The 11,141-nt window shown below is 42.9% G+C and overlaps 1 protein-coding gene across 3 annotated transcripts in view; it reads left to right on the top strand.

Moving 5' to 3' along the window:
- Window positions 1-11,141, top strand: part of myh11a (myosin, heavy chain 11a, smooth muscle) — a 62,142-nt gene that overhangs the window by 2,626 nt on the left and 48,375 nt on the right. The window contains exons 1-3 of one of the 3 annotated variants that reach the window (XM_060918520.1): window positions 1,488-1,618; window positions 10,116-10,478; window positions 10,678-10,834. In XM_060918520.1, the coding sequence (XP_060774503.1) occupies window positions 10,137-10,478; window positions 10,678-10,834 (499 nt within the window). In that variant the 5' untranslated portion in view covers window positions 1,488-1,618; window positions 10,116-10,136. Of the gene's footprint in view, window positions 1-1,487; window positions 1,619-10,115; window positions 10,479-10,677; window positions 10,835-11,141 lie in introns of those variants that run through there. The other 2 variants (XM_060918522.1, XM_060918521.1) reach the window with 2 other exon arrangements.

The raw sequence follows: 11,141 nt of genomic DNA, 5'->3' as shown, positions 1-11,141 counted from the left end.
CAATTCAAAAAGAACATTTCTCACTGCAAGGTACATAATATTGTGAAAAGATTCAGGGAATTTGGAGACATCTCAGCGTGTAAAGGGCAAGGTTGGAAGCCACTGGTGAATGGGCGTGAACTTTGAGCCTTCAGGTGGCACTGCCTGAGAAACCGTCATGCTAATGTGACAAATATAACCACATGGGCTCGGGAGGACTTCAGAAAACCGTCGTCACTTAACACAGTCTGCCGCTGCATCCAGAAATACAACCTGAAACTGTATTACACAAGGAGGAAGCCATTCATCAATCCCATACAGAAACACCGCCGATTTCTCTGGGCCTGAACTCATCTCAGATGGATTGAAAGACAGTGGAAACGTGTGCTGTGGTCAGATGAGTCACATTTCAGCTTTTTTTCAGGAAAACTGGACATCGAGTTCTCAGTACCAAAGGTGAACACGACCATCCAGTTTGTTATCCGAGAAAGGTGTAAAAGCAGCATCTGTGATGGTATGAGGGGGGATCAGTGCCCATGGCATGGGGGAGTTACATGTGTGTGAAGGTACCATTGATGTATTGGGATTTTAGAGCAACATATTCATCAAGACGACATCTCTTCCTGGGAACTCCATGCTTATTTGAGCAGGACAGTGCCACACCTCATTCTGCACTGGCTACAACAGTGTGGCTTTGCAGACACAGAGTGTGTGTGCTTGACTGGCCTGCTGCCAGTGCAGATCTGTCTCGTATTGAGAATGTATGGCGCATCATGAAGAGGAGAATCAGATAATGGCGACCATGGACTGTTGAGCAGCTGAAGTCTCGTATCAAGCAAAAATAAACAAAAATTCCAACTGCAAAACTCCAACGATTCAGATCCTCAGATCCCATATGATTAAAAAAGTGTTATTAAAGGAAAAGTGATGGAACACAATGGTAATAAATTAAACTTAAGAAGAACAATAGTTTGCTTGCTGCACAAAGCAGTGCTTCAAGCACACTAATAACGCCTTTGTCCCAACTTTTTTTGAGTGTGACAGGAATAAAATTCTTTGTTTATATTTACAAAACAATTAATTTGGTCAGTAAAACTATTGAAAATATTTTCTTCATACTTTTGTCAGTTAAATAAAGGTTCATGTGTATTAATAAATCACAGATTTTTTTTTTATTGCATTTTGGAAAATATCCCAACTTTTCTGTAAATGGGATTAATAGATTGGGGGCATTAGTGGAGGGGGATGTTAGATTGAGGGTATTTGATAGGGTGTGTTAAGTTGGAGGGTTTTGATAGGGGGTATTAGTGGTGGGTATTAGATTGAAGATATTTGATAGGGGTATTAGATTGGGGGTTTTAGTGGTGGGGTATTTAACATTGTCTCTCAGCAAAATAAGGAAGTTTATAGTGCCCTCCTTCTCCTCACTTCCTTCTGCACGCTTTCTGCATATTGATGAGCTTTTTGGCTCTAACCTCACCTCCTTTGCTCTTAGCCCCTCCTTCCTGTTAGTTTAAATGAAGTGCACATTGATATTTGCTATAATTTGGACTGCTCTCTGTCGGAGTTTCTCACTCTGAGTCTCCAAATTACAGCTGTGTGAAGTTCCTCCACCACTGAACACTTTCATCCAACACCTGTAAGTACATTTACTAACACATTTTACACTAAAAGCAGTGTGCACTCCCTGTTATTTGTAAAGCACAGAAAGTGAGTTGAAGTTAACTACACACTCGGTGTTCACTCTATACTGAGGTTGTAACAGCTCGCTCACACACACACACACACACACACACACACACACACACACACGTCTGGTAAGAAAGTGAAGCGTAAAGTTTTTTTTTCATATTAATGTGCAGTCAAGTGAAGTATTGAGTGGAGAGTTTGCATGTGTCTGCAGCGTGTTTCTAAGGTGTGTGTGTGTGTGATGTGCTGTTATATTACAGGCCTTTGTGTGAGTTTGGGCTTAAGATGCTGTCAGTGAAGAGAACACACACACACACACACACAGTGTGATCAGTGACTGTTTCCTGCTTTACTCTGAATTATTGTTGTTTATTGTTTTTTTAATGAAAATGTATTTTAATTACGTTTCATGCCGTTGCATGTTCATTTTTGAGCCTTGATCATTAATATGACAATGCTGCAGTGTGTGTGTGTGTGTGTGTGTGTGTGTGTGTGTGTTCACTGTACAGAAGTGGAGTGTAAAACAGTTAAAGTTAAGTGTTTTTGGGGAAACAGTGGAGGAAACTCTGTTCATTGTGTGTCAGATGAAATGATGAAGCATAACTAACCAAAGAGTTTCCTGTTCTCCTAATATGGTCAAACAGCGCTGCTTTCTGTTGGATGATGTGGTAAACAGCGCGCGCACACACACACACACACACACACACACAGAGTCATGCACTGTAGCACAGGTCTCTAATGAACCAGATTTTTTCTGCCTCAATAGTGACTCTGAGTCGAAAGACAGCTGTAAATCTCCTGCAGGAACTCACTGTTGATTTATTTTACCTGCACATGCTGAGAAACAGATCTGAAAATAAATTAGGAAGTAAAATAACCTTTAGACTTCTGTTCTCAGATATTTTACTACAGTCTCTCACACACAGAGTACACAGTGGGGTGGTGGTGGGGGGTGCAGTTCACACTGCAGGATTATTCATGTAATAATTTATTCTGGCCTTGGAGGGACATCACCTGTCACTGTCTCCTTTTCACCTGTCCTCCTGTCTCTGTCCTCCTGTCACTGTCCTCCTGTCTCTGTCGGTCCATCTATCTGTATGTCCGTCCTGTCTATCTGTCCAAATGAAGTCCCATATGACTTTAATGTATTTAAACACAATCACAGACTGTAAGACTGAAGGGAATAAATAATGATATCAGATTAACGTATTAAATATTGAATCAGTATTGGGTGTGTTGAGTATCGGCTTTATAAAACTCTTTAAAATGACAATCAGGATTTGAACTGATTTTCATTAATGATTGTTGACTTTAACACTAACAGGTGAGGAGTCTCTCATGTCACTTGTAGTTTGTCACTTGTGGGTGTGGCTAGCTCGATATAACTTTTAAAGCTAACAGGTTAAACACAGTGGGGCGGCACGGTGGTGTAGTGGTTAGCGCTGTCACCTCACAGCAAGAAGGTCCTGGGTTCGAGCCCCGTGGCCGGCGAGGGCCTTTCTGTGTGGAGTTTGCATGTTCTCCCCGTGTCCGCGTGGGTTTCCTCCGGGTGCTCCGGTTTCCCCCACAGTCCAAAGACATGCAGGTTAGGTTAACTGGTGACTCTAAATTGAGCGTAGGTGTGAGTGTGAGTGTGAATGGTTGTCTGTGTCTATGTGTCAGCCCTGTGATGACCTGGCGACTTGTCCAGGGTGAACCCCGCCCGTAGTCAGCTGGGATAGGATCCAGCCCACGACCCTGCACAGGGTAAGCACTTACGGAAAACGAATGGATGGATGGAGTTAAACACAGATGAAATAATGCACTCATCAGTGTGATAATCCAGAGTGTCATTTAAGTGTTGTGCACTCATTTTCATTCCCAGACCAGATTAGCAAAGCGAGCTAACTGCACTAGTTACATACGCTCACCAGAGACACCAGTGATCTCTGCTACTTCCTTCCAAGATTTATCTTTCTTCCAAAAGTCTCTGTACACATTTAATAAAACAGGATGAAATGAAACGAAACCATGATTTTCTTCCTTTTTTGTGTCAAACAGTAAACATGAACTAACTACAGGGATTAACGTCGTGAGCAGAGAACCAAAGAAACATCGAATCTCACACTCCGTCTGATAGGTCTGAGGAATCATTCGAGATGATTGTTTGGATTTGTTGCTTCTTTACAGAGTCATACCTGAAGTCTGTAGAATTGAGAAAATCTCAGTTCAAGTGTCACTTATTACTGAAATCATGGCTCCTTGTTGAAAATAAAAGTAGAAAATAAACAATCACCTGTTTCTTATTTGGGTGATTCCTGCCTGTTTTAGCATCATTCCCAACTCGACTGATTCACGCGGTAGTCTACTGATTCTGACAGGTGAACACCGCCGACTGCTTTTAGTTCTGAAAACTACCGCATTACAAAATAATCAGTGAACACTGTTGGATTCGCTCTTCTGCTCTCACTTCATCTGTTTTCAGCACAGAGGATACGAGTCTACAGCGTCAGATAGTCATATGAAGTGAAGCCGAGAGCCAGTGGAACGGCGATAATGATATTGACTCTAAACCGTATCGCTCTATCGCGTCGTTCCATCGACTCTCGTTACGGTTCTAGCCAATCAGCAATGAGGTCACATGTTACAACAAATCACACCAATATTCATAAAAACCAAACACGCTCTGGTGATCACGAATAATAAAACTCTGAAGAAAAAAAGATTCGCTATGACAAGTTCAAGGCGACTTGGTCATCGGCTCATCAGCATCAAAGCACTGGGGTGAAAAGCAGTGTTATGTGCAATACGTCGGTCCAATTTCTCCATCTGTTTTCTTCAAATATGGCTCTCAGAGTGCAGAGAACACAGGCATGCCCCCCCAGACCCCCCATGACTGCATCGCGTGATCTGACCTACCGCTTTTAATTCTCTGGAGTTGGCAAGTATGCGTTAGCACAGTTACATTAACTTCCACTAATTTAGTGCTCAGTTCCATAAAACGCATCACTTTACATCAAACTCAACAGCAGCTGTTTCAGACTTTCATATTTTGTGACGTACCAAGAACATGCATTTGCCATCTTCCATTTTGTAGCTGTGAGATGCTAATCACGACTTTGCTTTAAATTAACCAGGTGTTCATTGTTGTCGTCATGAATATTCATTATTAATATGAAAATTAGAATATTTAAAGAGGATTCTCAGGATTAATATCAAGATGATAAGTGCACTTGTTTAATTGTTAAAATTTTGTCCAGTTTTAAGCGATTTGTTTTTGCCGTGAGTTCAGTGGTGAAGGCTCTGAATGATCAGAAGGCTGTGAGTTTGAATCCCAGCACAGCTGCCTGAGCTCACCTGGACATTTCTCATTTCAAATTTGATTCTGTTTATTTCTAAAGTGAGTGAGTAACGAGCATCATGCAACAGTGTCCCACTTTAAAGGAAAATAGTTTTGATATAACACCTCTGACTCAGTGTCCAGTAAAATCTGAAGAGTGTACGGGATTAAAGCTGGACTTTCGGAGATTAATGTTCACCATCTGAGGTTTATCAGACTCAATGTTATACCTCGTGGTGTCTGAGCTAATGCTAATCCCACCAGTGACTCAAACACACTCTGTGAACTGACCTGGGATCAGAAAGGAGCTTTGTAAGTGAACTGACATGGCTGGGTATAAAAATGAGTTGAGCACATCCCGGATCCGAGCTAAAACGTTGTTTTTTTTTTTTTTTCATGAATACTGAGTTTTACAGCCTGCACAGGAAAATAAACATCATGCTAAAGTGTGGAACATTAGACCATAGCAGTTAGCATGATGGAACTGTTCTCTGAAAAACTGAACAAAAAAAAAGTTTGTGGTGAAAAGGGGATGAGAAGGAGGAGAGAAGACGGATCGAAGTTTTCACAGGACCAGCGGTCAAACAGCTCCATGGAAAGGTCATGAGTTTTCTAGGCATCAAGCCAAAACCGCGTGCTGAGGCTCAGAGCGCCGCTGCACACAGCATCCTGCACCAGAAACACTGACGCGAGTCATGGCAATGGAGCTGAAATGAAACTCGTTTAAAGTGATGGGAGGATGCAGGAAGCTCCGCCGTTTTTATCTCCATAAACACTCAGTTTGTTTGTTTAAAGTCTAAACATGTCTCAATGAGAAAATCAGCTGTTTTTCAGTTATCTGCAGTTTAAGGTCAGGAACATTCTCTCGCTCCTTCTCAGACCTGCTCACTAACACGACTTTGGCCTCTTTAGGTTCTTGTCATGTTCCTCATGTAGCAGCTCAAAGTCCTGATCCGTGAAGTTTACTTTTACTGTTACACTCACTACGACAAAATCCAGCGAAGTGAATTACATTAAACACAAGCTAACTAACCAGACCAAAGTTAAATGAAGCTACCTCTGCTAGGAGTTAACACTTCAGGAGAGTTGTCTAGATTTATTTAAACGTGTTTGTAAATATTTATACGAAAGTATTTCTGTTTATAATCACAGTGAGGGGGAAAAACATCACCGAGTTCAACTACAATAGAATTGTTTGGAGTTTAACGTTACATTAACTGAGCAAATGATTAAATGTCTATTAACTGAACCATTCAGAATGATTTTTCCACAGGACTCTGTGTGTGTGTGTGTGTGTGTGTGTGTGTGTGTGTGTGTGTGTACTTGCTACATATTGAGGATTGGAATATGTTTTTCCCAGCAGAGTTTGGATATTTTTGGGAAGTCAGGACATTTTGTCTGGTTTTCACTTCTTCAAAGGGCTGTTTAAAAGTTAAGAGACTCAGTTTTAGGGATCAGCTGAGAACAAGGTTTCGGGAGGGGTTAGGGTAATGGGAGGGGTTAGGGTAATGGGAGGGGTTAGGGTAATGGGAGGGGTTAGGGTAATGAGAGGGATTAGGGTAATGGGAGGGGTTAAAGTAATGGGAAGGGTTAGGGTAATGGGAGGGGTTAGGGTAATGGGAGGGGTTAGGGTAATGGGAGGGGTTAAAGTAATGGGAAGGGTTAGGGTAATGGGAGGGGTTAGGGTAATGGGAGGGGTTAGGGTAAGAGCTCAGGAATGTATTATACCAGTAAAAGTCTCCACAAAGATAGAAGTACAAGAGTGTGTGTGTGTGTTAAAGGGTTCAGAATTCTGAATGTTTAATGAGTGGCAGCTGTTTGAGTCTCTCTCTCTCTCTCGCTCTCTCTCTCTCTCTCTCTCTCTCTCTCTCTCTCTGTGTCACACGCACACACACAGTCTTATGCCCTAACACACTGTCTCCTCTCTGTGTGTGTGTGTGTGTGTGTGTGTGTGTGAGTGAGTGAGAGAGAGAGAGAGAGAGAGAGAGAGACATACTCCTCCACCCTTCTGCTGTTCCTGTGTTATCATTTCAGGATAAATGCTGTGTATGTGTGTGTTCATGGTGAATAACTCTTCCCTATAAGGAGTGTGTTTGCTCGTTCACTCACTTGGATGTTTAACTCCACGCTCACTCGGCCTTATAAGGGCATCGCAGCACGCAACTGAACCTCAGCACCACTATAGGCCTGCGTGAAACACAGCTGTAACATACTGGTTTAGTCAATATGGCTGCCTTCTATAGTGTGTGTGTGGGTGGTGTGTAGGGTTAAGGGTGTAGGGTTTAGGGTGTAGGGTTTAGGGGAAGTGAGCGACAGATTGGTCCCATCATCATCTTTCCCAGCTGCAGTTCTCAGACCTAAACTTGGGCTCCGCTGGGAATTGTGGGAATTCTGCAGTGGGCGAAAGAATCGCTAGACGTTTAAAGCCATGCCGCTGTGGATGAGTTAAATTAATCTCCTATCAAACCCTGCAGCTCAAATTCCCACAGGATAGTGCACGCTAAAGCGAGTGTTAACCATTTCCCCATATCATTCAGGGATTTTCTCACACATGAGATTTTTATCTCCGTGTCTGTACCATGAGGAAATGCATAACAAGCAGTCTGGATCACACGACCCGTTTGAAGACACATGTAATCTGAGCTCCACAAAACGACACACTGCTCTGTTATTGGTGGGATAAAATTGAGTGTGCAGTTTTGTATTTAAATGTCAGCAATTAGTTTGCTACTTTTCAGTGACCCTCGTGTGTGTGTGTGTGTGTGTGTGTGTGTTGTATTTCAAACACATTCTTCCAGTTAATCTCATACATCACTGCACATTACACTTATTAGCAGAATTCCTGAAAATGGCCAGTTAACTATTTTTTTATTATTATTTTGGAAATTATCTAACAGGTTAATGCCATGTTAATATTCGGCAAGCACACTATTGTTCTTCTTAAGTTTACTTATTCTGCCTTATTCTGACACGTTTTTTGGATCCACTCCTCCTCCTAGGGCGTTTGTGATAGAGACACCGTTCCAACTCTGAGACGTCTGGCCCGAAGTGGCGTAGTGTGCTTGTATACAGCTTTTGGATCAACGCACCCGTTCTCTTGTTCTTGTCGTTTTTCTTTTGTTTTTTCCCCATAGAGAATGAATAGGGCTCATGAATCGAATCATCCTACTCGGACACGCTCCATCGCAGATGCACCAAACCTCATGGGATACTTCAGGCCACCTCCCCCGACACATACATGCAATCGGTTCTGACCCGCACTCATATTTTTCCTTTCTTTTTGCTCATCCCTTTTTCCTCCATAGGCTTGCATTGATTTTTGGCCCCATTCAAATGAATGGAGTTTTGCTCAGTAACACTTCAGCACACATCCACCAAACTTCATACGGCACCTCAGGCCAAATCACCATCACACACATGATATCGGTTCTGACCCGCACTCGCCTTTCTCTCGACTTTCATCCGTCCAGTTTTTCTCCGTTTTGCCGCTAATCACTGGAAGCTCGACTGAGTCGTTCCTCCCTTCCCCCATAGGTGATGATGCGTTTGGCAAGGATCTGCTCATCTGAGACTTTGACAGCAAATCAACTTCAACTCAATGACCACTTTATTAGGAATACTTACACGCACACACGATAGCAATTAGCATATAAGCATTCACGTGTTACCATGCTAGCTGTTAGCATGTTACCCATTACGATATCATGCCTGCTGTTAGCTCGTGAATTGTTAGCATGTTCACCATTAGCATGTTATCATGAGAGCTGTTAACATGTTAGGATTAGCATGGTAGCATGCAGAGTTCGCATGTTTGCTGTTAGCGAGTTTGCCTGAGCATGTTAGCATGCTAACTGTTAGCATGTTAGCTGTTAGCATGTCACCCTCAGCGTGTTAGCATGCTAAAAATTAACATACTAGCCATTAGCATGTTAGCCTGTTAGCTGTTAGCATGATAGCTGTCAGCGTATTAGCCTTAAAGTGTTAGAATTTTAACAAATAGCATGTTAATCATTAGCATGTTAGAATGCTAGCTGTTAGCATGTTATCTATTAGCATGTTATCTATTCGCATGTTAGCATTAACATGTTAACATGCTAGCTTTTAGCATGTTAGTATGCTAACTGTTAGCATGCTAACTGTTAGCATGTTGGCATTAGCATGTTGACATGCTAGCTTTTAGCATGCTAGCATGATAGCTGTTCTGCTACAGCTCAGCAAGCACACTTTGCATTTTCTCTGCGGAAATGCAGTCTAGTTATTCTTGCAACTGTAAAACTGAGTACCGTAGCTAGCTAACGTAAGCAGTACCACTCTGTAACATTAGTGTGAAATCACAGCACTGCATCTCAGGTGGAGCTCCGTGTCACACAGCAGCAATCAGTTAGAAAATTTCCAAATGTTATCAAGATATTTAAGCAATAAGATGCATAAATTTGATACACTATATGGCAAAAGTATGTGCCCCCATGACCATCACACCTGTATGTTCCTGTTGAACGTCTCATTCCAGATTTATTCCCCTTCACTGTTATAAGGAACTCCAATCTTCGCAGAAGGCTCTCCACTAGATTTTGGGGCGTGGCTGTGGGAATGTATGTTCATTCAGCTACAGGAGCATTAGTGAGATCAGACACTGATGTTGGTGAGGAGGCCTGGGGTGCAGTTGGTGTTGCTGTTCATCCCAAAGGTATTCAGTGGGGTTGAGTTCAGTCAGGGCTCTGTGCAAGACACTCGAGTTCTTCTCTCCAACCTTTACACACCACGTCTTCATGGAGCTCACCATGTGTACAGGAGCATCATCATGCTGGAACAGGTTTGGACTCTGAGTTCCAGTGAAGGGAAACTGTAAAGCTACAGCACACAGAGATGTTCTACACAACTGTGTGCTCCAGATTTTATGGTAACAGTTTGGGGAAGAAGCACACATGGGTGTGATGGTCAGGGTGCACATACTTTTGCACATGTGCACATGATTGATTTAAATTTGAAGCTCAATCAGTTTGTCCTCACCCAACAGAAATAAAGTGTGTGTGTGTGTGTGTGTGTGTGTGTGTGTGTGTGTGTGTGTGTGTGTGATATACTGTACACATGGTACTCAAGTGTATGTTCTAATGCTTGGTGTCTGCAGCTGTCCCAACCCGACGGCAGGATGAGTAAGAAGCCCCAGAGTGAGGATGAGAAGTTCCTCTTTGCCGATAAGGATTTCTTCAACAGCCCGGTGGCACAGGCTGACTGGGCCGCCAAGAAGTTGGTGTGGGTTCCATCAGAGAAACATGGCTTTGAGGCAGCCAGCATGAAGGAGGAGAAGGGCGACGAGGTGCTGGTGGAACTGGTAGACAATGGCAAGAAGATCACTGTCAATAAGGATGACATCCAGAAGATGAACCCACCCAAGTTCAGTAAGGTGGAGGACATGGCCGAGCTCACCTGCCTCAACGAGGCGTCGGTTCTCCACAACCTGCGTGAGAGATACTTCTCTGGCCTCATCTATGTAAATGCACACAACATAACAAGTGACACTTCAACACACCTCCAACACACACACACATCTCAATGCATCAACGCGTTACATGATAAGCTATCAACAAGTTAAACCTCTATAAAGTAACACATATGTAACACCTCACCAAGCTGTAAATACTGTGTGTGTGTGTGTGTGTGTGTGTGTGTGTGTGTGTGTGTGTGTGTAGACATACTCTGGTCTCTTCTGTGTTGTGGTGAATCCTTATAAAATGCTGCCGATTTACTCAGAGAAGATCATCGACATGTACAAGGGCAAGAAACGTCATGAGGTTCCTCCACACATCTATTCCATCACCGACAATGCCTACAGGAACATGATGCAGGGTAACGCACGTACACACACACACACACACACATTTAAACACTCACTGATAAGACAAAATACTGTCTCGGTGTTACACACACACAGTAGTGTTGACTGGGTGTTACACACATGCAGTAGTGTTGACTGGGTGTTACACACACGCAATAGTGTTGACTGGGTGTTACACACACGCAGTAGTGTTGACTGGGTGTTACACACACACAGTAGTGTTGACTGGGTGTTACACACACACAGTAGTGTTGACTGGGTGTTACACACACACAGTAGTGTTGACTGGGTGTTACACACATGCAGTAGTGTTGACTG

The sequence above is a fragment of the Neoarius graeffei genome, chromosome 4 (genome assembly GCF_027579695.1).
Source record: "Neoarius graeffei isolate fNeoGra1 chromosome 4, fNeoGra1.pri, whole genome shotgun sequence".
Lineage (NCBI taxonomy): Eukaryota > Metazoa > Chordata > Actinopteri > Siluriformes > Ariidae > Neoarius > Neoarius graeffei.
This window is presented reverse-complemented; position numbering and strand designations above follow the sequence as displayed.